At 46.1% G+C, this 26,768-nt stretch overlaps 2 protein-coding genes across 4 annotated transcripts in view; one reads left to right on the top strand and one right to left on the bottom strand.

Moving 5' to 3' along the window:
* The first annotated feature begins 4,984 nt into the window (after positions 1-4,984).
* On the top strand, positions 4,985-12,354 carry wdr41 (WD repeat domain 41). Its single transcript, XM_076758539.1, has 13 exons — positions 4,985-5,385; positions 6,869-6,984; positions 7,831-7,879; positions 7,965-8,093; positions 8,204-8,266; positions 8,802-8,913; positions 9,031-9,093; positions 9,167-9,271; positions 9,352-9,536; positions 9,632-9,753; positions 10,612-10,697; positions 11,843-11,976; positions 12,060-12,354. Exons 1-13 carry the CDS (start codon positions 5,323-5,325, stop codon positions 12,198-12,200), a joined length of 1,368 nt encoding a protein of 455 aa, XP_076614654.1. The 5' UTR covers positions 4,985-5,322; the 3' UTR covers positions 12,201-12,354.
* A 690-nt stretch (positions 12,355-13,044) lies between these two features.
* pde8b (phosphodiesterase 8B) overlaps positions 13,045-26,768 on the bottom strand; it is a 37,099-nt gene continuing 23,375 nt past the window's right edge. For all 3 annotated transcript variants that reach the window (XM_076757815.1, XM_076757814.1, XM_076757816.1), the window contains exons 11-22: positions 24,933-24,984; positions 24,337-24,414; positions 23,806-23,882; positions 22,525-22,689; positions 21,744-21,789; positions 20,306-20,435; positions 19,559-19,757; positions 18,842-19,059; positions 18,591-18,729; positions 18,321-18,488; positions 18,071-18,200; positions 13,045-15,543 (exon numbers count right to left, since the gene is read on the bottom strand). In XM_076757815.1, the coding sequence (XP_076613930.1) occupies positions 15,434-15,543; positions 18,071-18,200; positions 18,321-18,488; positions 18,591-18,729; positions 18,842-19,059; positions 19,559-19,757; positions 20,306-20,435; positions 21,744-21,789; positions 22,525-22,689; positions 23,806-23,882; positions 24,337-24,414; positions 24,933-24,984 (1,512 nt within the window). In that variant the 3' untranslated portion in view covers positions 13,045-15,433. The remainder of the gene's footprint in view (positions 15,544-18,070; positions 18,201-18,320; positions 18,489-18,590; positions 18,730-18,841; positions 19,060-19,558; positions 19,758-20,305; positions 20,436-21,743; positions 21,790-22,524; positions 22,690-23,805; positions 23,883-24,336; positions 24,415-24,932; positions 24,985-26,768) is intronic.

The following is a 26,768-nucleotide window of genomic DNA, read 5'->3' as shown; positions in this document are numbered from 1 at the left end:
GCCAATCAGTGACCCTGCTGTTGGTGGGATCATTTCTCCCAGAATGCTGTGCAGCGAGTGTGTCGCGGAAAATGTGAGAGCGAGCCAATGTTTACCTCCTATTTATTCCACACAAATAAATGAAATCAGTCAATAAACCATCCAAGGGTGAATATGGCTCTCTCTATCCTGGATTATGAATGAGAGCTCATTAATTTTCCTGTGCAAGAGTGTGCGTGTGTGTGTGTGTGTGCGTGTGTTTGTGTGTGTGTGAGAGTCAGTTGGTGTGTGTGTGTTTTGTGCATGTCTAAGTGTGCATGCATGTGTTATTGCATGTATGTCCACATGTTTATGTTTTTGTATGACATCGAATGAAGTAATGTGAGTTTATATCAGGACGCTGTATCAGAAAAATCCAAACGATTACCTGCAAAAGTCTGTGTTTCTGTGATTATACAAAATAACAATAATAGTCTGCCGTTCAGGGAAATGGGCTCTAAAATGGTGTTCTTTACAAGAGTTACTGGAGAAGATCAATACCTCTCTCCTGTCTTTGCTTCAGTTCTAGCCAGCTGGTGTTTAGCTTAGCTTAGCTTAGCTTAGCTTAAAAACTGGAAACAGCTAGCCTGGCTCTGTCCAAAACTACATATCTGCCTACCAGCACCACCACTGAAGATCAATACATGTTATGTCCGGTTTATCTAATTTGTACAAACCTGCAGTGTGATGACAAGAAGTCCCTGAACACATCACCTACGTAAAAACACAATTTGATGTTTTTACACGTAGTTTTTATAAAGACACAAACATTTTTTTTTTTTATAATGTGTTAATTGTGAGTTTTGGAGGCGCTGGTTGACAGATTTTATTATTTCTTGCATTTCCAGACTAAATGTTTCAAATTTCCAGGTTTCATGCTAAGCTAAGCTAACTAACTAATAGGTCTAGTTTCATAATTAGTGTACAGTCATGAGAGTGGTTTCAGTCTTCTCATCTAACCCTTGGCGTAAAAGCAAACATGAACGTTTCTCCCACATGTCCAACTATTGCTTGGTATCAGAGAAGAGATGGGAACAAAATCCAGAGTCCTCACTCTGTGCAGAAATACGTGTGACAGTTTACCTGATGCTAATATGAGGCTTCAGCAATCAAAATCAGTCGTATTAAGTGGGTATCAAGTTTTTTTTGTACAAAATTCCCTTTCTGTTTCCATTCTTACACCTCAACTCTGCAAGGAAACACTGCTGGGGAAGCACAAAGATGCTAATGCTAAAAAGACTTTGGACTTTGGGAGAACCTGCTTGATTCAGCTAACAGTCTGCTGAATCCTCGTTTTGACTGTGGCTGAACTTTGCATTGCATTTTTGCACAAAACAAGGACTTGTTGATACCGACGCTGCATTTACTGACTGCTGGATAAAGAGACTGATACCACTCTCATGTCTGTACTCTAATCATGAAGCCAGAGCCTGCAGCTGATTAGCTTAGCTTAGCATAAACAGCATTTTAGTCCCAATATGAAGAATGGGGACAAATCAAAAATTGATGTACATGAGTGAGGCTTTAAAAATGTGAACCTATCTTTCACACATCAGTTCTGGACTTGATGTTATTGTGAAGAAAGCCAGAATTTGCCAATACTCAGCTTGAGCCACACATCCCATAATTATTGATTATCCTTTGGATTTGGGGGAGTAGAGGTACGTTGGTGGCTTCACCCCCACGTTATGAATCCAAATTCATGAGAAGTTTAATTTCATTTGACAGGCAGAGTCTAAGAGCGTCTTGGTGATTGTTATGCCAGATGGCGGCGAGAAAATCCCATTTGAAGGTTTTATTAATTTTCGTTAAAATGGAGAGTTTCGCCGATGGCGTCTTTGCTCTTTCGCTGACGAGGCTGACTGACATCTCGCTGCTCCCTCCATTTGTCATTGTTTGAAAAGGTCTTAATTGTATTACATGCAAATGAAGAGATTTGATTTTTACCCATTATCTATTCATAAGAGAAAATGAACAGAACATTAGTGGGTCACCAAATGAGGGAGGGAGGAAGGGGGAGGGAGAGGGGAGGAGGGCTGGGAGACAGACAGTGATGATCAGTTGGACAGAGGGGGAGACGATACAGAGCAAAGGAGAACTGGCAGCTTCACATTACTGTGCTGTATTTCTTCTAACTTCGTGGATTTGGACAAAAACAATCCTTCCATCCTGGTGTGTGAAGTCAGTGTGAGTCTCTGCATGCGAGCGTGTGAGAGGTCAAGGCTGATAATTAAACCTATGATGACTGAAACACAGCAATTACAGTCATATTCATGTGACAAATCAGAGTGACAAGCCTGAATACACCCAGGCATCCTCCCTGGTCAGCCTTAGACCATGATCCTGAGGATTATGTGCCATATTCTAATCACAACCACTCCCTCTTTGTTTTAATTAGGTCTCCGGCATGAATGTCGCCACTTTAAGGGAAACAACAGCACTTTCCAGTCTGTGAAATGTTTGCTTAAAGCTGAAATCTTAATTGGTTTTTGAAGATTTTTGTGGAAGAAATGGACTTCAGGATGATGCTTCAGGAATACTGAATATATTATCATTGTTAACATAAAGAAACTGATGCAGAAATCAGATATTTGTAAAGGAAGAGCAGTAAAGGACAAATCCTGTGTCCGCAGTGGGCTCGTGAAGCTGCTGCCCTGCGTACTGAGACCCCCACGTGAGGCAGAGGCCACGGCGGTAAAACAGAACACAGTGAAAGCCTGATGAAGAGGGACAGTGAAGTGTGTTGGTCAAGAATGAGACTCTCTCTTCTACAAGGCCTCTTCGAACAGCGAGGGAGGGAGCCTGTTATTGAAAACTGTTGTTGGCCCATTGTTAAATTACAGCTTAATTCCTTTTCCATCATCATAACCATTTGTTTTCCTTACAGGGAGGAGATAGGGGGACGAGATCAGGCGGTGGGGGAAGAGGGAGCCGGCGGACTTTTGTCTTCGCTCTGACTCTGGTCTTTAGTGCTGCGAGTGTTTCGGTGGCCATCGCATCATGACTTCAGCTCTTAGCTGATTCCTGCCATTGGTCATATTTGACACCTCGTCTACACCTGACCGAGGCTGTGCTTATCTTTTTCTCCCTTTTCTTCCTGGTGAATCTCTGCATAACCCCTCGTTCTTCTCTCCACCTTTTCTCTAACTTCACCCTATTATGAGCGATGCTGGGGATGGTGATGTCGGTCTGTCAGTGGGTCGGTTGGTCCACCACTTTGGTCCAGGCTGAAACACTTGGATGGATGGATTGCCATGAAACTGGGTCAAACATTCACTGTGCTCAGAGGATAAATCCTAATTACTTTGGTGATTCTCTGACTTTTCATCTAAAGCCATTGGCAGCTCAAAATCCACCGATTCTGTGAAATATTTGTACATTTACTGGATGGACCGGCTCATCATTTGCATGTTCATGGCCACCAGATGATGTATCCCGCTGACTTTTCTCCAGAGCCACCATGAGGTTGATGTTGCGGTTTTAAGCGGGACGTTTGGTCCACAACTTTGGTCCTGATTGGAAATAGTTGAAAATTGAAGTTATCCAGTTTACGGCCAAATACCTGCAAAAATAATGACATAACTAATGAGCCTCAGCTGTACAATTTTTTTTAGCGCTATTTCGTAAATGTTAGCATGCTAACATGCTAAGATGGTGAACATAAACGTCAGTATGTTAGCCATCTCATTATGGGCATTTTGTTAGCATCCTGACATTAGCCTACAGCTCAAAGAGTCACTCAGTGCAGCCTCACAGAGCTGCTGGTGCGTCTGCAGTCTCGTTGCTTTTGCACTTGAATCACATTCCTCCACATCCTTTCAGTGAATTACACACTGACTGAAGCACTTCTCTACAGTCTACATATTTGACCTATTCATTCAGACATCTGACAGATAGTTAAACAAACAGAGCATCACCCATCCCCAAATCTAAAACCCATTCACTCCACCTCAACCAATCCTTCTCCCCAACCCTCCTCCTTTCTCTAGCTGCCCTTGAGCTTTTCTATTACCGCATGGAAAGCACCTCGCAGCCCCTGACAAGCGCGGCGGATCGACACTAAATCAGAAATCAGTGCCAGCCGCAGATCTGAGCCACCATGAAGGTCACAGGCCCTACACTGCGTGTCGTCTCAATCGGGGGAGCAGGGGTAGACACAGCAAGGGTGATGTGTGACTGCGTGTGTGTGATATGTGTGTTTCTGTGTGTTAACAGGGGAGACGCACAGAGGAAGATAATGGAGACTGAAGAAGGAAGATATGGAGGGAGAGCAGGTCAAAATGAAAGTAGTAGTCATGGGAAGATGGAGAGAAATAAGGGAAGTGGGGAAAAAATGTAGGCAGAGAGAAGTAAAACCAAACAAGAGAATCAGAGAAATAATTTGAGTTTGCCTTTCGAGAATTATGCTCAGAATTTAGATAAATGTGAGGGGAAACACTTTGCAAAACTACTTGGTTTTCCCTGTTTAATGGAGGCCTGAACCATCCTCAGATCTCATGGGATTGTTACACACTGCCATCTAGCGGTCAAAGGGAGAATGACACCCGCTTAAACAGGATGCACGAGCTCAGCAGCTGACTGTTGAAACGTTAAATTTCCCCTGCATTCAAATATGTGTTGTGCTTCTTATTGAATGTGCAAAAAGTCTGACGTCAGAAGGCTGTTTTCACGTTTATCTGCTGAAGAGAGTTTCTCTTCAATGTCAGTTTGCAAACCCGATTTATCCCATCTTATCTGGAAAACCCAAAACACTATTCAAAGCAGTGTTTTTTTATTTGCTAAGAAGGCTGGAGGGGGTATTAAAGGAAAACGTGACAAATGAAGAACACACAAGTCGACCTGGAGTTCTCTAATGTGTACAGGAAACCGGTAAAAAAAAAAAAAAAAAAAAAAAAAACATGGTTGTTTAAACTGACTGTGCAGTATTTCTCGACCTGAATGAATCGAGTCCCTCCAAGGCTTCCGTAGTCTGAGTCACATGAATATTTGTTGTGGTCGTGACTGAGATGCACCTTATAACAACATGATGCTAGCTTACACACGACTTCATTAACGTTACATTTTGTGACCTTTGGTGAAATTATCCGGTCAACGACACGAAACGCAACATCTCAGACTCATAATAAGACGAGAAACAGGTCGATATTTCACGAGCGGAAGCGTTTCTGGTTTCTCTGATTACGCTAATGATGCACGCGCCTGTAACATTAGCTTGTTTGTGATGCTAACGTTAAATGTTAACTATGATTTAGGCTCGTAGCGTCATTCAGTGAAATTTAGAAACTGGCTTCAGTCTGTTAGTCGATGAAAAACGCAGTCATGCTTCGGTGGATTCTTGGTGGTCGAGAAGCTCAGAGCTCAGTGGAGGTAAGACGGATTGTAAATATTAATTTGAACGTTAGCTACTGCAGTTAAGCTAATGTAGCTAATCAGTTAAGCTAATATTTCTACGCGTAAGCTAGCTGTGCTGTAGTAGCTACGTGTTTGAGTGGGGGTCTTGTTTCTCTTCTCCGTATTATTACATGATTTATCCCTATTTGATCGATGGTAATTTAGTTTGGACTAATACATACTCTCTTAAAACCATTAAATCTAATGTATTTCCAAAAAAACATGCAGGGGTACATTTACTGAAGTAGTGTAACGCTACTGAAATACTATTCTAATGTGCTTGTACTTAGGAAAAATATTTATTTAGAAATATGAGTATTTTTACTCCCATTACACTTGTGTCAGGTTATGATCAGGATATATTATGATGGAGATGATGTTATACAATAATTTAACCACCCAAAAGCATCAGAAATGAGGAAGCAGCGAGCTTCATTAATAAAAAGCTGCTTTAGTTTGTCATTTAACATACATTTTGCTGACAGTACTTCATATTCATCAGATATGAGGGTTTTTGTGTCCATGTTCGTGGGATTTTTCCCGTCATCTCTTAGCACCTTCTATGGATGTGATTCTCAGATTATCCTGATAACACCAAACAGGTCCACCTGGTCAGTACTCCCTCAGATTAAGTGGTGTGCAGGTCTGAAATGCTGAAGTTCATGTTATCAAGAGCTCGTCATCATCTGAAAACCATCGCCTGTAATGTTACATGATTATTATCTGCTGATGGAGTGAACTCATCTGTTCTTTTTGTGTGTTTCTTGTCATTTTTTTGTATTTTTCATTGTGTTTTTTTCCTTTCTTCTTATTTGTCTTAAACCTCTCCTGTCATGTCTGTTTTCTATCTGTTATCTGGTTTTATGCTGTTCTATGTTTATGCACGTTAAACTAAATTAAACTAAAGAAGAAGTATTTGAATCTAGCAGTACTACAGTGTAAAAATTCTTAAAGGTGAAAATGAGCAATGTAGTATTATACATTAAATGATCAGATCAGGTTTAATGTAAAAGCAGTTCAGCAGTTTAGTCCAGTGGTTCCAAACCTAAAAGACCAAACGATAAATCTGGATCTCGAGATGATTAACGGGATGGAAACGAAGAAAAGCAAAGCTCTGCTCCACAGATCGCTCGTCGTTTCGCAGACTTTCCTCTGTTCATTTCCTCTTTGTGAAACATAATTTGACTTCTGCGGTTTGAGAAGGGAAATGTTTTTGGTGAAACTGCTAACACTCCTTTCTGGTGTGAGGTCACAGCAAAACGAATTAGAACCGCTGCTTTAGTGTAGTGGAATGAAAGCATGAGGTCACAGAAAATGGAAATACTCAAATGAAAGTCCATTAAAAATGCAGTGAGTTGCTGTCCACCGCTGTCTGTCCCCGCTCTGCACTCTCAGCCTGAGTCCACTGTCCTCCTCCGCCGGCCTGTTCGTCTCACTGCTGTCCCTCTCGTGTCTGCAGAAAAGCCCTGTGTTGTGCATCGGAGAGGAACAGCCCAAAAACTGGTTCACTGAGCTGCAGGTGCTGAAAGGACATTTTGACATTGTTCGATTTCTGGTGCAGATTGATGACTTCAGGTAAGCAGACCACAGGCCCCCCCACCCCCACCCCCCCTCCTGGTTTTCGTTCTTTCTAACCTCTCTACCCTTGGCTGGCCTCTATCCCTCTGTGATTGACAGGAGATCCTCACCTACAGAAAACTTACAGAGCATGACAAGAGCCCAATCATCGCCGCTGTGTGATTGTGTGTGCAGAGTACAGTCCTAACCTGAGCCCTTTAATGCTGCCCACACACACATGCACACACACACTGAAAGGCTTTGCACCTGCTCTCCTCTCTGCGCTACTTTGTGGAAGCATGCTGCACACAGGCATGGTAGAGTGGGTCTGCATAAGTGGTCAGATTGGGACAGATCTAAGTGTGTGTGTGTGTGTGTGTGTGTGTGTCAGGAGGTGGGGGTTGCTTCACGCCTGGTCTCCTCCAGTAATAACCCCCTCCTCTGGGTCTCGTCCTCTCAGCACACAGGTTCACAGTCGGGGGCAAAGGCCAGAAAATTCTCTCCAGATTGCTTTTGAAGTCAGAAAATGTATCCTTGACAGTTCCTCTCTTCTCATTTTACCTCTTTTTTATCTGCTCATCCTGTCTGTTGATTTTGGGAGCAGGTAGTGTGCACGGCCGAGGGTCAGGGGGCGAGTGAAGGTGGAAAGCCCCCGGACAGGTGTTTTTTTAAGATTTGTCTGGTGGAGATGGACGTACGGGAAATCATTCTTCACACAGATAGAGATTAACTCGGTGCGTTTGGCTACGCTTGCTGAACCCACAAAAGATGATGGCTGCCAAGTGCACATCTCCAGCGAGGTGTTTGTCACGTATGAGTCCACCTGCAAGACACAATTCACAGCTTTCATCTTATGTTTTCCAGGTGTGCCTCAGCAGGGGACGATGGCCTCGTCCTCGTTTGGAATATCGAGGTAACACGTTGCAAGTAGATCATTTTGCCGCACACACCACACACAACACCGTGGCACTAATTGCTTATTTTTTCCTGACTGTTAGACCGGGGAGAGGCTGCAGGAGCTGAGGGGCCATTCCCAGCAAATAACAGCCATGACCACCTTCAGCTGTAATAATGGACTCGCATCGCACACCTCGCTCATCACAGCGTCCTCGGACCGAAGTCTCAGCGTATCCTCGTACCGAAAGCCAGAGCCGACACCCGGCATCCAAACACGCACTGAATCACTTGATTGGTTTGTTGTGTTTGTAATTCAAGCTTCCTTAATGTCACTCGTCAGCTGTGGGACCCTGACACAGGCCACAGGGTTCAGACCATTTCAGACCTACAGTCTTCTGTAAAGGTAACTGAGAGGCTCACCTTTGTGTGTGGCTCACATGTCTGAATAAGTGCCTGAGACAGTTTAATGTTGTCAGACTGAAGCACGAGGTGGAACCTGGACACACCTGGACAGAAGGAAGTTAAACAACGCCTCCTGTTCTGATCTTCTTGTAATACATTTATCACATCTTTTGCACAAAAATACACCGAATGAGACCGACGAGGAGAATTCTAAGTGGATTCATTAGTGAGGAGGGCCGTGACGATCAGTTCATCGTTTCAGCCATTTCTCAACAAGCCACAGGTTCCAGCTTCTCCTGTGTGAGCATCAGAAGCACTAAAAACACTCGAAATGTTGGCGCCGTGCGTGCTCATAGAGAGGACCAGGATCAAGTACATCCTGGTCCTGCACGTTGGGTTTTTTCCCATATTTCAGTCATGTCATCTGAGCGATTAGCTTCGTGTTGGCGAGACGTGTGAGACACTAATTGAAATGTTGGGCTCTAAAGGTTGTTCTGCCACTGATGATATAAGCACATGTGTTTGTGTGTCCTCAGTGTTTGCTGGTGCTGGAGCGGCTGTGTGTGTGGGTGTCCGGCGGGGAGGAGCTGTGTGTGTGGGACAAAGACTTCGAGCTGCAGTGTCACAGACAGAACCACAGCGACACCGGTAAGGACAAACAAACGCTCTGACGCTGCTGTTTGCACGCACACACACACACACACACACACACACACACACACACACGCTGATTAACGCTGTCCATGTGTTTTTGGTGTTTTGCAGGAATAACTGCTTTGATAGAGCTGCCCAAGAACTGCCTGGCGGCTGCGATGGATAAACAGATAGGTAGAGAGCGTGCAGTCATGTCAGTGTGCTGTGTGTTACGAGCAAACGGGTGGAAACGCTTGTTTCTTTGCAGTCATCTACAGGCTGACCGTGTCTACGGATTCCTCTCTGTCATTGGCTGAGATCCGCTGTCTGTCTGACCACCAGGACCAGATTCGAGCCCTGATCAACGTCACTGGTCAGTCTATGAGGAAACTGAGAAACTGCATGTCACACACTTTGGTTCACATGTCATACGTACACCGTCCTCTTCCTCAGACGGGCTCTTCGCCAGCGGCTCTCACGCGGGCGAGCTGATCTTATGGGACGCGGTCGATTGGAACATCATGGCCTATGAGCACATCCTGTGGGAGGAGTCTCAATCCTGCGCTCAGGCTGAAATACGATTGGCTGCTCCCAAACCCAGTGAGATGTCCATTCAGCATCTGAGCACTGATGGAAAGGTGAGGCTGAGAGGGTTACTGTGCCTCGCCGGAGGTCGTCAATGCGTCTGTTGGTGTCGTGAGCCATAAACAAACGTATTGTTTGTGTCTTGTAGCACATCCTGGCAGCCGTGGGCAGCGGCCTGTATGTGTACAGCGTTCTGACCAAGACGGTGGTGGCCTACAGGAAGGTCGCCCACGACTCCAACGTCTTACACACCATGCTGCTGTCCGACAGGTAACAAATCAGACGTTTTCCCACAAGCCCCAGTCTTTGCCTCCAGAGTGTGACAGAAAATTACTCCCATCAGTGATCTCCTTTGATATCGTGCACGAGAAGAGTTTTCTCCATGAAACCTGTGGACGCACTTCACTGGAGAGACGCAGTGCTGATGATGATGACGCTGGTTCTCAGCCTCTCCGGCCTGTGACCCCTTCGATCTCTGCCTGTGACCGACGAGCATGAGTTTGTGTAGCGTACATCTGTTTTTTCTGCTTTCTTTCATGTTAATCAAGCTCCTATTAATGGTTGTAGCGGCTCTTTCATGGCTCTGGAAGGCGATCTGAAACACAGTCACGCCACAGGCTTATTGAATAAGCTCAAAGATCTGTTTTCTTTTGCATCGTCTAAATGAAAATCTGGGTACTTTCAATAGTTCATTTGTTTGATTTGAGTTGTGATGGAGTTAAAAATAAAATCAACAGATGCAGCCCTGCAAAACATCAATCCTCCATCAGATTTTATGAGTTTTTAGCAGTAAACTTCTAACATAACAAACACTGACGGATTGATTGAAAAAAGCAGAAAATAAATCAGGATTCTTCACATTTGAACTGAATTAAAGGTAAAAGTACCAGTGTTTGACTTGGCCCTCCAGCACCTCTGATTTACCTTTAAATGACATTCATTGTCTCATTCTGTGTTCTAATATTGAATTTGGAGATAACTTATTGTCCTGAAGGTCTGTGGAGAAAACAAACAAACACAAAGAGACTGGAACAGACCAGGATCTGAGTCCTGGTCAGACCTGTTCCCAGACGGTTGAACACACCGTAGACCTGCTCGTCATTAAAGCAGCTGTTGTGACTGTTTCAGCGAGCTGATGTCCTGCTCTGAAGACGGCAGCGTGAGGATGTGGGAGATCCAGGACCTGCCTCTGCCTGCTGAAGCAGCCTCTCCAGGTGACACGCACGCGCGCACACACACACACACACACACACACACACACACACACACACTCGCACACAGTTTCAGCTTCAGTTACCTGAGTGCTGAGAGGGTGGCTCATAGATGAAGACGTCCCCCGTTTCCCTCCGTGGATGTTCCTCGTTAAGACACCTGGACGACGCTCCCAGTGATCGATCACGTCCATGAGCATGAAACAGAGTTCAGAGACTGGGGGGAATTGCCTGCACTCAGCTTTCGTGTGTGTAGTTGTGTGTGTTGTTGGAGGTGCAGTAATGCGCTCCAGATGTGGTGTTATGTGTTGTGCATATCAAAGCTAAGCGTGCTGTGGCAGCTCTCAGACGCTGCGCTTTCTTCTTACAGTAAGTGAGGTGGTCTGTGTGGTCGGGCCGTCTTTGATGGTCGAGCTGTCTGCAGTCGGTGGAGAGCTGCGGTGATGCCGAGTAGATCTTGGCTGGAGAACACACTCAGCCTGCATCACCCGCTAATCATCACCAAAGGCCTCGTTTGGCCTCGTTTGCTTTACGCTGTTTCATGGAAACCAGAAATCAGTCACTTGCATCTCCTGTGGCCTTTAAAGGAAACCTGTGTATATTTCAACCTGGCGTGTTTCCCATAATTGTTGCCACTGTAGCTCATGTGGATCATGTTGACTTTGCTTTCGCCACCTCTGTTGTGGAGATTTGGGGAAATGAGGACTCTGGGTAATGTAATGTGCCCACAGAGGATCAGGATGCAGCTTTGGAGTTCCCCTCAGCTCACTTTGAGCTCATTGTTTTAGTTTCGGTTCGCTCTCGTAGCATCGTTTCAGAGATCTACAAACCCACTGTGCACTATCTGCTCCGCACCAAACAGCAGACAAAGTTAGCGACCATCTGGAGAACATAGTGGAGCATTTAGCAGCTGAAGAGCCACAGATTTCTGTTTGCAGGTGGTAGGGACCAAAAACAGAGTAAACATTAGACTGACCTTCAGCAGCTGGCCAGAAACACGACTAAAGACCTGACCTCTGTCTCCTTGAACACACAGAGAAACACTTTCTCAAACCAGGAGCAGCTAACGAGTTTGGATGAGATACATTTGCTGGTTGTTTATGTCCTCTTTTGTTCATTGCTCTGCGTCTGTCCTCCGTGTCCTCCAGGGTTCTTTGGAATGTGGACTTTTGGCCGGTCAAACAAACAGAGCGGTCCTCCGTCTAAGAAGGTGACGGACGTCCCAAACATCAGGACGCTGGAGCTGACGGGGGATCTGATCGGACACTCGGGGGCCGTCCAGGTGCGACTTAATGACGTTTCCTCGTGTCCTGCTTCACACTGGCGTCACGGCAGCGCTTTAAGTCTCTTTTGCTCTTCTGTCAGATGTTTGTGAGCTTCAAGGAGGACGGCCTGGTCACGTGCTCGGCGGACCACCTGCTGATTCTGTGGAAGAACGGGGAGAGGCAGTCCCACCTGCGCAGCCTGGCACTTTTCCAAAAACTGGAGGAGAATGGAGGACTCTGACCCGGCCTCTGACCTCTGACCCCTGACCTTCAGTCAGCCTTAAAGGAGAGCTGTGATGTGTGGTGACGTGAACTCACTGGAAGGATTGTTGTTTGTATTTAGTGATGATGTGATTGTTGTTGTTTGCACTTAAAGAAGTAAAATACCTCGAAACGCCTTCTTCCAGCCTGCAGTGTTTCCTGTGATGTTGGTGTGTGCGACGTTGTCTGTGATTGGTCGCACTGCGTCCTGCAGGCCTGTCAGGGATTAGCTGGCGTTTGGTTGGCTGCTGCTGTCTAAGCAGCTGCTTCAGTCCTCATTTCGGTGCCTCTTCGTGTTTGGTGTATAAGCCTGTTTCTCAGCTCTTTGGACAGATTTGGGTGTTTTCAGTCGTCCTGTGAGGTGCCTGAAGGAGGGAGTGTGCTCAGCCCTTCATGCATTAATCAGCATTCATGTCTTAACTCAAAGGACTAGTTACACGTTATTATTCGCTTTCTTGGCTTAACTTAGCATAAAATGGGGAAACAGCTAGCCTGGCTCTGTCCGAAGGTAAAAAAAAAGCCTGCCTGTAGTTTTTAAGCTTTGGTTTTTTTACAGATGGAACTCATAACGTGTTAATCAGGGAGCTTTGGAGGCGCTTGCATGCAGATGGTGTTACCTTTGGACAGAGGCGGACAGATGTGATGGTGTCGATCCTCTCATCTGACTCTTCAGCGTCGTTCCTAAAATCTCAAACTGCTCCTCTAAATGTGTCGACGTCTTATTTAAAGAAAGCTTTAATTGCCTCTCATACATTTCTGTGTTTGACAGAGATCAAAGACATTTTAGTCCAGAAAGCAAACTAAATTCAACTTTTCAAACGTCTTCAGTGACTGATGGAAAGCTCTTTTATTACTATGCATGAGGCAGTAAAATCTTTGAAAACACACATTAAATGGACAATAATGACTTTTTTCCTTTGAAAAATAATTTGAACCGTATATAACATGACTTTCTGATTGTTCTGCTTATAAATTATACAAAACAGCAGGATTGGCACGTTGTCTGCAGCCGCGGCCATCAGTGTCAGAGATGAGAGCAGACAGAAACCACTGCAGGTGATGAAGGCTGATCATTACACAACAAGCAGCTCTGCAATCCGGGTCTGAGCGCGAGCCGGGCCTCGTGCCCTCTAACCGGTGTCATCACAGTCCAGTCATGGCTGCTCACAGGAAAGGCATGTCCGACGTGGAAGTCCGTGAATCGTCTTTGAGAATAGAAATCTTTCATCATCGTCTAGCAAAAATATCTTCTCGTGATCAGTGAGAGCAGTCATGAAACATTCAGCAGTTTCAAGTCGCTGTGAAATATTAAAATCTTGAGTCAGAGACTTCGATTGGAAATCACCTCGGCAACATGTAACAGCCAAAACAAAAGCAAATTAAGCAAAAAGCAAAGCAAAGAAGGAGATAGTGAGTGTTTACAGAGCAGACCTAAACACTGAGACGTGACAGGATTAAGGCGTCGATTAAGACCGTGGTCTTCAGCAACATGACTACAAACCATGAACACGTGGATCCGACCAGTTCCAAACCAGCGGCGGACTTCACGTCTGATCCAGCTTCACCTGATTCTTTAGAAACGTCACAGTCGTACAACAGAAGGAGAAACGTCACGAGGCAGGACGACGAACGCAGAGTCGACTCAAACTCACCCAAAGTCCTCTTAAAAACATGGAAAACACGTATGGCTTCTGCTTCGGCGGCTTTTCTTCAGGAGCTATTTCTGTTTGTGTAACGATGACCAAAGAATAAGGCACCTGTCACGAGCTCGCCGTGCCTTTGGTTAACACACACACACACACACACACACACACACACACACACACACACACACACACACACACACACACACACACACACACACACACACCTGATATCTGCAGATTTAGCCCCTAATCAACACTTTGAATCCGATTTTCTCCAACACTGTTTCACCTTCGAGGGTTAAAATTTAGGAAAGTGCTCTGAAAGATGCACTGATGTGTCCACTGCGGGGCCATGCTGGTTCAGCTCTTTCAAGCTTTTCTTTCTAAATGCTGACTACCTTCTATCCCCACTCAACGCGGGCTGATAACAGCCTTCCTCTGGATCTGCCAAACTACTTCATGTCTGCGAGCCACAACTGCAACGCCGCCGCGTGGCCACCAGAGGGCGGAGACACCACACAGACGTCATCATCTGACGGCCTCTCGTGTTCGTGGCTCTGTATCCAAATAATCTGAAGCTCATGTGCAGCAAGATTTCTCCCAAATGACTGCGAGGTAAAAAGCAGCTGCAGGATTTTAATCAATAACCGTTTAAGAAAAACCTCGTGAGAGCCGGAGCTGACCAGACAGGCGCTGCTCAGCTGGATCCACACGAGGATCAGGAGCTCCTTCAGTGAGTGAGACACTTTGCTCGCGGGTCACATTTGTTTCCTCTCGTGTGGGTGCAGATATCTACAGTTAGTGTCACTACGCTGAGTGTGTACCGTCTGCTGTGATGCTGCTCCTCGTTTGTTCTGACTGCTTTCACCGCGCGCCAACGAGACGTCGAGGATAAGTGATCTTTAAAACCTGTCCGGCGCTGCCCTCTGATTGGACCCCGGGGCTCCCTTTAAATCTTGTCAGCAGGATCTTTCATCACGGGGCCCAACAGGGACCAGGATGCTAAGCGTTTGGTCCCAGACAGCAGCGTGTGTCGCGCTGCAGACCGTGTCGGTGCTTCGAGCTTTGCTCACCGTCTTATTCGCCACAGACAGACGCAGAATGAAAAGATCTGTTCAAAGAAAAGCAAGAAGAACCAGAGGGAGCTCAAAATGAAAACGTCTCGATTAGCTAAAGTGCAGGTTTTTGGTGTGTTACACTGTGTGGTGCAGATTGTCAGGTGAGCCGTGAGGTCCACACGGGTGCTATTAGGAATACTCAACAGGGCCGTGAGGCGGCAACGGAGAGTCGACGGGGCCCTCAAATGACAGCCTGTTCTCCGCTGGCAGACACCACCTGCACCAGGGCCACGAGAAAAGAGGCTGTGATTTGAGATTGAATCGGCGTCTCAGTGTCCATCAGTCAGTGACGCCTGCTCTCAGGGGCCCAGATCGCCCGCCGTCGGGCCCCGAACGCGGCCGGGGGGCCACGGAGCTCCGTCGAATCACAGCTGAAGAGACTAATTGTTCCGCCGCAGGGCCGCATTGGCTGTCCCACCCTGCCCGGAGTGATGGATGAGAGGAGGAGGTCATGAAGGAGGAGGAGGACGCAGGCTCTTGCACTTCATCTCGTCCAAGCCCTTCCAGTACTTGTAATTCTCCGACAGGTGTTCCATGAGACCAGGCAGGCTGGCGAAGGCTGCGAGGAGACAGAGGAGACAGAGAGGAGACAGAGGAGACAGAGAGGAGACACAGAGGAGACAGAGGAGACAGAGAGGAGACACAGAGGAGACACAGAGGAGGACAGGTTGAAGGTAGCGGGCACAGATTTGGACACACACTGGATTTGTAATCTGACTCATTAACCTCAGCTGCATGTCAGACACACTGTGAACAAGAAGAAGATGGAACAAGAACAGCAAATGAAACAATGAGCAGATCCGTTCAGGCCTCAAAACAAAGGAATAAACACAAACGACCGAACGTCCACCGACTGGCCACGCCCCCTGTTACAGCGTCCTGTGATCGTTCCACATGAGCTGTCGGCAGGAGGGTGTGTGTGTGTGTGTGTGTGTGTGTGTGTGTGTGTGTGTGTGTGTGTGTGTGTGTGGTTCATGCACAGTGGCTAATGTTATGTACACTCTGCAGTGTTGCTCCCACATTAAAGGCCCGCTGGAGTCAAAGGTCTCCGTGAGTCTCTCTCTCTCTCTCTCTCTCTCTCTCTCACACACACACACACACACACACACACACACACACACACACACAGTTTGGGCTGTGTGAGTGTGTGTTCTCAGTGCACGACCCCGTCTTGTTTACATCCTTGTTTCCGGCGTGCTGATGACCCCGGCTGAATCTGTGGAACTCGCGGCGACCCGGACAGAGACCCTGGTGGATTGAGAGTGGCTGCATGTGTGTTTGTGTGTAAGTGAAGCCCCCCCCCCCCCGACCCGAGCGAGCCTAAACCCCCATCCCCTCCGCTATTTTCCCAACTTCCCCTCCCGACGCCCTCGCAGTTCCTCTCCGTCCCACTGGCATTTGGAATCTTTCCGTGACATCAGAGCTGTGTTGACAGTAAACAAGTTCCCTCTTGGGGAGACTAAACTAAAAGGGAGATTCAGTGGGAATGGGGAGCGCCGAGCTCCGTCCTGCCTCTTCCCTCTTGGCTCTTCCTCCTCCTTTCCTGTAATTTCCAATCCTGCCATCTTCCAAGAAACCTCGGAGCGAGCGTCCAGGTTCTGTTTCGTCCCGACCGTCCGACAGAGCTGTCGTTTGCTTTCAGTCATTCTGCTGAGCAGATCTGAGATGTGGGCAGTGATTCAGAGGCCTGGAAACAACTTCTGTCTCTGCTCAGCTGGAAACGCTCACGGGGACCGTTTTACCCAATTTATCAATTGTTGATTAGCAACATTAGAAACCCCTGAAGCAAAGTTGGCAGTGGATCAGTTAGTCGGTTCAGATGGAAATATCTCAGCAGCCACTTGATCCCAGAGGATGAACCCTGCTCACGTGTCTTCTAGCGCCACCATGAGGCTGATGTTTTTTTTATTAAAAAGTCCTGAAAAGTTTTGGACAGCCTTGAAATTTGCTCCAGATGTTCGTTCTTTCTCTGTTTCCCTCGTTCTTTCCTCTTTTCTACTTTAGGACTTTTGGCACAAAATGATCGTGGATGAAGCCAAATGAAAGGCACCTGACGCTCTAGCGCCACCTTCAGGTTGCTTGTAGTTGAAGCTATTGGTCGGTTTGATATGTTGTAAACGGTGTGAATTGTGAACTTTGATGATCCTCTGACGTCTAAATCTAAAGACATTCAACCTCAGCTGTACTTTGCCTCTTGCTAGCATTGCTAAGACAGTGAATGTAAACATTGCATTGATTTTGAGCCTGTGAGTCTGCTGATGATAGCGTTCAGCTTGAAGTATAGCTGTGGCAGCAGCATGGCCGTAGACTCTTAGTTTTGTTTTCTGCTTTTGAACCTTTTTAATATTAATTTGAAAAGCCAAAATGTCTGTTTAATAAAAAGACACAATCATTTATTCCTTGAAGCAAATTATTTAAAGAGCCAAATCTGTTCCATCTTTCCCTAAAAAAACCCTACAAAATCAATCAACTCTTTTCTTCTTTGTGCCGTTTCACAGCTGAAAGGGAATGCTACGGATTTCAGATTCATTTACGAGCGTTTCCCGGAGTTTTCAAGTGCGTCTTTGTCAGCAGCCTGAACAAACTGCTGAGAAGCCTGAGATGTGGTCTAACGCTCCCAGAAAACCAAGTAAAGACGAGGGTTTGTTTCATCAAACCGCTGTTCGAAAGGTTGAGACGAAACTTTCAGGCTTCGCTTTGGAGGAGCTCCAAAAGCTGCTTGGACTAAAGGAGGTTTGAGACGATTATCAAAGACAAGGACAGAAAAACGTGCAAACAGTGGAGAATGTGAAACTAGCTGTAATGTAATTATAAGTGGACTTGAGAGCAGACATCAAACATTCAGGCAAAGTAAAAGCAGGCGAGGAAGCTCCACGAAGCCAGTTACTGTAAGTACTTAAGTTCTCTGAAAGTAAACACTGAAGCTCGTAAAGTAGCCTGTTGGACTCAAACTGAGACTCGTGACCTTTCACTAACACAAGCAGACTATAGTAAATATGCACAGGGCTTATTTTAGGAACACCATCCTCCTTGGAAGTGAAGTGGAAAAGGAAATGACTAAAGACGCCGCAGCAGAGGATTCTTACCATCCCAGGCGTCAAACATATCAGTGATGAAGTAGTCGATGAAGGAGATCTGAGATTTGGGCACGCTGCAGGTGTTCCTGTCGAACACCGGCATCACCACCGGCAGCCCCTGTCGCTTCTCCTCGTCCGTCTGCAGGGAAAACACACAGATCACAGCTGAGCGGCAGCAGCGCAGGTCAGTTCAAGCTAAACCTGCGGCTCCCCCCCGTTCGCCGCACGGCTCTGTCAAACGGCGCCGAGCTCGTCACACCTGTGCAAAGTACTCCTCAGAGATCCGGCCGGCCCACTCGATGCAGAGCTCGAGCGGCCTGCAGGGGTTCGCCACGTCCGCACACTTGATCAGCATCCTCTTGATCAGCAGACGGTTCTCTGGAGAGTTCCTGATGTTGGCCTGACCGTCACAGTCGCTGTTCACGCTCTGCAGGAAGGACACGGAAGACGTGAGCGTCTGCACATACACAAACATGAAGCATGCGTCTAACAGACGGCAGAGACACGTCGTCTTCACAGCCACACTTACACTGATGCTGCTCTCTTCGATGGCGGCCATTGGCTTGTTGATGCTGTTCACAAACTTGCTGACGTGCTCAAAGTGTCTGGTCATCTCCGTGGCCAACACCATGTCGATGATCGCCTGCCGCAGCGTTCGGAACTGATTCCTGTCAGCAGGGGAGGGGATAAAGTTAAGATGTGGACCCGTCTGATACTGATCCGCCACGGGATTATCACGTCACGCACTGTTTCAGGTCGTATGTGTCTGCTGCTACCGACCGGTCGGTGTTCTTGAAGATGTTGCTCTTGCCGTCTCGCATGGTCAGCTGGAAGGCGAGGGCCGCGTGGTGGCTCTCCAGCACGGCCGTGTCGTTGTAGAGGATCGCCAGTTCACTGCCCGCGTTACACAAGAAGGAGTTGGTCCTGCCCGGGTGGTCCACGTCGTGCACTGTGGCCGCGATCAGCGCCGCCACCTCGTCCAGCTGGTCCAGACTGCTCTGAAGGAAGCAGCGCAGACACAGAGTCAGGACGTGTCACTGAGTTAACGTGGAGCTCACTCACACACCTGGTTCTGCAGCAGCTGATCTTCGCCAGCCTGCTGATCTGCACGTGACACTTTTCCCGCCGGGTAGTCTCATTCCCTCAAGTGCAATTTCTGATTCAAGTGCAGCTTTTGTATTTGTTTTTCATTCTATTTTCAATGCTCATTACCGTGTTTGTCACAGTTCTGTTTATAGTTACTTTTTATGCTGGAATTATTATTCAGTCTCTCTAATTTTAGTTTCTCATGCGTGCATCCGCTTTTGTGCTTCTGCCGCGGAGACATTTGAATTTCCCTGCATGGGATCAATATCTCTTACATAATTTCATTATGTCAAGTTCATGTTTCGTAGCAGGATTAGATTTCCCTGCAGAATCCTCGAGGCCGCTCGCACTCAGAGGCATTTTCAGATCTCTTGGCTAAAACAACTGCGTGTGTGGTGTTTTTCGTCTAACCTTGACCCTCTCTTTGCGGAGGAAGTAGGCAGTAGCGTGCAGCACGTCTGCGGCGTGGGTGGAGTTGTGGTAGGAGTTGGAGGCGTGGTAGCTGGCCTCCATGAGCTGCAGCCAGGAGCGCAGCGTGGCCTCCGAGCAGTTCAGGAACTCGCACACGCCGAAACTCGTGAAGATCTTCAGCCCGAGGTAAGTCAGCGGTCTGCAGGGATCACACAGAAGACCGGCCTCTTACACATGCTGTCAGGTTAAACATGAAGCTACAGCTAGCTTAGCTTAGCATTGAGACTTGAAGCAAGGGGAAACAGCTCGCCTGGCTCTGCTCAAAGGCATCTTTTACGCAGAATTTTTAGAAAAACCTAAATGTAAAATGACAAGCTGTGTGTGTAAAGTGGGTTTATGTGCAGGACTGTTAACTGACGGGTGCAGTGACTTCCTGGAGTCCAGTTGCTACTGTTTCTAGTCTTCATGCTAAGCTAAGCTAGCCTGCCAACGTCTGAAGCTTCATATTTACCACACAGATTTGACAATGGCGAAATCCACAGAAACGTGTTGAGTGAAGGTAAATATTTGGTTGATTCTAAGAAAATATATTCATGTGTTTTCAGAAGGCATCAACGTTGAGGATGCAAACGAAGTGAAGGCACCAATAAATCCAAGTTAACTGCTGGAGTGACTCATAAATGATCTAAGAAATTAGTCTTCCTCCTCCTTCTGGCTGCTGTGATTCACTTCCCTCCACCTTCGTACCTCTTGTGTGTCGCGGCCTCCAGCTCCAGGATGTTGAACTCCCAGCACTCCTCATCGTTCAGCATCTCGGCGATGGACGGCGGGACGTCATTCAGAGTGACGGGGATGGCCAGCTGGCTCTGACTCATATCTGGCAGATTGCAGACACACAAGGTCATTTCACAGCCATTGATTTCATGGATAAATCAGAAATGGCTGCAGCAGTCTTGGCTCTCTAACATCTATGCATGTGCAAACACTGGCTAAGTGTCTCAAACAGCAACTCTCTGAGTCTGCGGTAGAGAGACGGCGAGCAGCGTTTAAAGGATTGTTTGAGAGCAGACGAGAGAAAGACGCTGTTTTCGTGGAAATCTGACTCTTGGTTTCGATCTTCTTAAGTGTTCTTGAGAGCTTAATCATGCTAATGGGGATTACATAATAAACCGGAAGAATTCACACTCTACAAAGCCGCGGGAACATTGGAAGGCTCCCGTCAGGACAATAATCAGCTTAAATGGAATATTTATTCATGAGATTCAGTGAGGCAGCAGCTCGTGTTCCTCAATCTGTGACGATGCGCCTGCACTCCTACCTGCTCTTAACTCATTAACATCAGCTCAGCGCAGTTCTGCTCGTCTTACTCATCAGTCAGAGCGAACCCTGTGAACAGAGTCAGCTCTGTGAATGAGCCCGACGCTGCTGATGCTTTCATGGGTTTTCTCTCGCCTGAATTTGAAGGTTCGGTGCAGGAACAGTTCCGTCTTAAGACGTGATCCACCAGCAGGACTCCATACATGACTCAGTTATGGGTATTCACCACAGTCTCCTTCTACTTCTGTTTTGTTTGGCGTTAAAGCACCGAGAAGTGGAGCGATGAAACATTTCTGTGGCCGACGTGACGAACACCAGACAGTTGGCGACGCCTCAGCGTGGACACACTCTGACTTTACAAACCAGAGCTTGTTGGATGGGATTCAACTGCAGGAACTGTTGGACATTTTGGGGAAATCAGGCTTTTTTTCCCTCAGAGTTAGACAAAAACATTGATACCTCCCATATGTATGTGTGTTAATATGAAGCTGGAATTGGAAGTTGATTAGCTTAGCTTAGCATAAAGACTGGAAGCAGGGGGAAACAGCTAGCATCGCTCTCTCCAAAGTCACCATTCCCACACCAGAAATCGGATTAATCATATTTCATCCTTTCATTCTTTAGGCTAAACTAACGAATCATTGTCTCCAAATAAAGTATTTCCCCAAAATCTCAAACTAGTTCTTTAATGCTCATCCTTGTTCTTCTTCTTGTGTTTGTGGTGGACCGCCAGCTACACCGTGCTGTGTTCAGTGAGTCACTGTGCATCACATCAGCTGTGCAGTGAGTAAAAACTCGGTCATGTTGTCTTTCTATGATTATAATGCTGGATTACTTTGGTGCACGTCCACAGTTCTTTGAAACTTACTTTTGCAGAAGACGTATTCATTCCCAGAGAGTCTCCGCAGCCCGTCCTGAAAAACATGAAGTAAAAGTCATTGAAAGCTTTAGCTTCTTTACTCTGGAACATTTATTCTTATCATTTATTTATTCTTCACATGAAAGGACAACAACAACAACATGTCTGTTCTCTGTGGCTCTCGGCCTTGAGCACATTTATTTCATCTGAAGATGTAAATCTTAAAAAATAGCTCCCAAACAATAAAAGCTCAGTAATTTCCTGAAACTGCTGCAGTTTTTAGCACCAACTGCTCAAAGTGGAGTGAACAGTGTGTGTGTGTGTGTGTGGGATCTATCAGAATAAACTACTGAGTGTGTTCAAGGTCACGGAGGAACATGTTGAGGCGCAGGGAAAAGCTATCAGGCTGTGATTCACACTCAGGTTTGGGTATTTTTGTGGGAATTTGCTGATAAAAATGCAGAATTCGGTGCACGAAAGTCTCCGTGCTGGACGTTTCTGCAGCTGATGGACGAACATCTGCGTGCAGTGACTCACCTCACAGCTGATCTCATTCAACAAATCAAAAAGTAAAAGCTAAACAAAGGCTCTGCTGGCACTCTGATTGGCACCATCGATCTGATTTGTAAGCCAGAAGTTTCTTGGTTCAACAGGAATGCACGTCCAGTTTCAGACACATGAGGTAAGAACATTTTTCTGGACCATCTCTCTCCTCTCCTTATAAAGAGCGTCCAGCCTGTAACGTATACTGTCAATGAGTTTAAACGCAGAAACCTCGGCTGCTTCTTACACTCATGAGTCCCCCAACCAGGTCGTTGGTGTGGGGGTCGTCCTCTTTGGAGGCGAGCTGAGGAGAGTAGAGCTCGGTGGTTCTCAGGATCTCCAGCACGCGATCCAGAGCCTCGGCCACCGTCACCGGGCTGCTCTCCTGGGCAGCGTTGATGATGTTTATTACCTGAGGAAGAGGAAAAAGAAAAGTCTGCCTCAAAACAGATGCTGCCTACAAGCCCGTGCACAAAGAGCCCTCTGCGAGGCTCGCCGTAACAGAGCGCTCCTTTCTTTGTGCATGTGTCATGGAGACGTGCATGTGATGCCGGACAAACCTCGTGTGGGGCAAAAGCTGCTAAAAAAAGCTGCTTGTCAGACACACACGAGCATCACAGGACCTGCAGCGCACAATGTCGCATACTGTCTAACGTATGACACCAAAGTTCATCCAGCCTACAGCTTCCCCGAGTTTCCTGTTCCTCTGAGCACCTTCACACCACGGCAGCGGGGTCACGGAGAATTCACAGCTTGAGACGATTCTCACATTAAAGTGTGACGTTTGCTAATAAGAACATCCGCTGTGAGCAGCAGGACAATGAAGCCAAAGACATAAACTGTCACAAACAAGAAAAAAAGCAATAAATTGGGGGAAATATTACTGAAAATGAGCAAAATGATCTGCCAACAGAAAAGACTCAAAGAGCCCAAAGTTCGCTTAAAAGCAGCGTAGCCTCATTAAAAATCATCTTTTATCATCGTGGAAGCTCTAGTTTCGAGGATTAAGAGACTCAGAACCAGAAAGAAGAAGACAAATCAAGCACGTGTTGTTTAACTTCTATCAAAGCTGTGCTGGAAAACACTTCGCTGAAATTTAGCTTCATGGAATTCACAGAAACAATCAGACGTTTCTTTACTGAAACTCCTTTTCTTCTATCATCTGTTACATGAAGTTTGAGCAGACGGACGTTCAGATGATCATGATCATGAGTTTTCAATACATTTTAAAGCGCTTTTCAAGTGATGAATTCGGTAAACCATATTGCTAATCCTGCTAATAATGATCAAACTAAGCCAAGTTTAGGCACTAAAGCAGCTGCAGACATTGACAAACCTGACTCAGATCAGGCAGATAGTTCACAAACATTTCATTTTCTTGTGTTTGAACAGTCAGTTTTACACATTTCTCTTGTCCATAAAGGACCCGTGTTATTAAAACTAGTCTTTAATGGAACACAGAAGAAAATATGCTGATTGTTTAAAGCGTGTTTTTACTGTAAACCCTCAGGAAGTAAAAGCAGCTCACCTTGGTGATGGGAGCCTCGATCGTCATGGAGTGAATCCTGGCGACGGAGGAATATCTCCGATTCTGTAAACTGGGAGCTGCAGTTCAGAAAACAAAGATTTCAGGTGTTATGATGGTTCTGCTGATCGACCGTCAGCCTGTACAGTCTTTTAATTAACATCATTAACGCTGCGAACCCTCCAAAAACTGAATCAGAGGGGCTGCAACTGTTAGGCCTCATCGCGAGGCTCATGAATGGACGGAAAGGATGAGCAGAAAACATACAGAAGGACGAGAAGATAAAGTTTGGAAAGCGGTTGGACTGAAGGAGACAAAGCAGAGGAGACGTCTGAAAAGCAGGCGAGGAGGAGCGTGGAGTCATCAGCCCTCCACACCTCCTCAGCTCAGGCAGCCGCCATCACAGCCGTCCTCCCCCCATTGTGCTCCCGCCTTCACCTCCTTCTCCCGCCGTTATCTCGGCCCGTCATCTTCCCTCCAGAGCGACACAAACTCAGGCTCACATTAAAGATAAGGCCTTCTCGGCGGGCTCACCGTCACTGCTGCGAGAGCTGAGCGACCTGGCGTCAATCGAATCTTTCCTGCGGTCCCGGTGACGCAGAGAGTGGCACTCTGTGGAGGGAGGTCAGCGGGTCAAAGTTCAGATGAGAGTCCCGTTCAGACATAAAACACTTCACACTGAAAAGATATTCTGTCTGCTGCTTGATTAAAAACACTTTTCACCAGTTTCACAAGATGAAATTTGCTCATTTCGTATGAAAAAAAAAATTATATAAAAGCAATATTATTGTTTGCATACATAAAGAAAATAATATAAAGAGAATTATAACTGATTCTGAAATCTTTATTTTTCATTCATTATGATTATTTTTTACTTATTAACTTGAGAAACAGCTTCAAAAATCTTTAAATCTCACTATTAAACATTTCTAAAGAGTTAATAAATTGTCTATAAACACACTTAATGTAGTCAAACGCTGACAGAAAGACATTTTGAGTTTAGTAAAAGTCTCAAGCTTCACATTTCTTAACCTCCATTCAAACATCAGCTAACAGCAGAGCTAACGTGCAGCTCTGTGACTCCCATGTGAGGTGATGCAGACTGCTGCAGAGGACCAAAGAGGAGTTACCTGACTGAGAGTGTTCCCCGCCGCCTCGCTCCTCCTTGTTGAACTTGTGGACCTGACAGACACACACAGAGCACACAGAGAGAGCAGAGGCTGATTTTAAAGTCCAGGTCTGGACTCGGACCAAGAGCCGGCTCTCCTTCGCTGTGAGGAAGACAATCGAACGCAGCACGCTGGCGGGATTACTGCTGTTCTTTAGAGTCTTAATGTGACGTTCTTTATCTTTCCATCTCTCCTCAACACACAAACGTTTGCTGCTTTCACTTTTCATTGTCTTTCCGTGTAAACTGTGTGAGCGTCACGTCTCCAATGATTCCTTGAAAGCAGCACCTGCATCAGGTAAAGCTGCTTATGAATACAGAGAAAGCAGCTGAATCAAGCAGACGCAGGAACTGCGTTTAGCCGGGTTTCCGAGGGACGTCAGCGGGACGTTAAGCTGATCATTTCTCACAGAAACAGACTCTTTTCTGCCTCATTGATAACGATCATTAAAGCCTTTCATCGTCGAACATGACAACACGACACACCTGACGCACAGCTCAGACGGGGGGAAACAGCGTTTTTTTGAATGAGTGTGTAGGGAGAAAACAGTAGTATAATTCAGAGTACTAGAAATAATAGACAAAGTACAGAAAAGCCATTACAAGTACAAGTACACCTTGACTTTAAAAAGTGTACTTCCAAACAGACGTCATTAAGTCCTACTTCAATGCCTTAAGAATGAATATACTAATTCTGCAGTACTTTAAGCGGTATTTCAAAGTACTTATAAAAAGTGTACTAAATTACAAATAACAGTGATAAAGTGTACTTATTTTCAAGTCGTTAGCATGCTCAATTAAAGTGTACTTTAAGTATATTTCCAGCACACTGGTGATGTAATAACTGTACTGCAAGTGTGTTTTGAATACTCAAGAATCCTGACTTCCTCTCGTGTACTTCAGTACACTTCAAGTTCGGAAAAAGTTGTGCCTATTTAGCAACTGTTAACACTTCAAGTATACTCAAGTACCGCATGTCTCCACCTGCAGAGCTAGCTGTGTAGCCTGTTAGCATGACAGAGCGTCAGAGGTGGAGGACAAACAGCAGATCTGTGAGATTTAGTCTCTAATTCTGATCAAAAATACAAAAATGATGCTTAATGAAAGCAGCGGGATGTGAACTTGGTGGTTCAGTGTGAACCTCCCTGCACACTGGTCCGTGTTGATCATAACGTGTTTCCATGCAGGTGAACGTGTGTCCAGAACATCCTGTTCGTCACACTGGGGTTATTGTAGATATGGATATGAAGAGCCTCTAATCCAGTTACAGCAGATTTTCCTCACCCGGTGACTCACTGCACCTTTACGTGTTGCTGACGGGGCATCGAGCACATTTATGTCATGAAGCCGGTGCATCCAAACATGCTGCACATTTACTCCTTTCTATGTACAAAAATCAGAAAAAAAAATCATTTTGATGAGTAGAAATGAATCCCTGAAATGTTCACGCACACGTCGGCTCACTTTCTCTTTCCACGGCCCTCCTTCCCCGAGTCGCTCGCTCTCAGGTCTCCAGTGCGTCCCATGCTGAGTAAATAGGATTAAGACGGCATAAACACTCCTAATGACATACAAGGTTGCCAGATTTAGCTGGCTACGTCTTAATGGGCTTCTTGGGTTGCAAAGCACAAACAGAAATCTAAAAAAACATCTTGTGAATTAACTGGACTAAAGATGGGAAACAGTTGAGATTATGATGACCCTTAATTGAGAGGGAAGACAAACAGAACTGACCCTGAACCTGCTGTGAGTCTGGAGTGCTTAGACAAGTACTGCTAACCAAACAACACAATGAAAT

This window comes from Chaetodon auriga, chromosome 19 (genome assembly GCF_051107435.1).
Source record: "Chaetodon auriga isolate fChaAug3 chromosome 19, fChaAug3.hap1, whole genome shotgun sequence".
Lineage (NCBI taxonomy): Eukaryota > Metazoa > Chordata > Actinopteri > Chaetodontiformes > Chaetodontidae > Chaetodon > Chaetodon auriga.
The sequence above is the reverse complement of the archived record's forward strand: the minus strand, read 5'-3'. Positions and strand labels throughout refer to the sequence as shown.

Bases quoted from the DNA above. Each gene is read 5' to 3' on its own strand.
- wdr41 (XM_076758539.1), top strand. From the start codon at position 5,323: ATGAAAAACGCAGTCATGCTTCGGTGGATTCTTGGTGGTCGAGAAGCT. The intron at 6,985-7,830 runs GTAAGCAGACCA...TATGTTTTCCAG, and splicing joins GTGCAGATTGATGACTTCAG to GTGTGCCTCAGCAGGGGACG. The intron at 7,880-7,964 runs GTAACACGTTGC...CCTGACTGTTAG, and splicing joins TCCTCGTTTGGAATATCGAG to ACCGGGGAGAGGCTGCAGGA.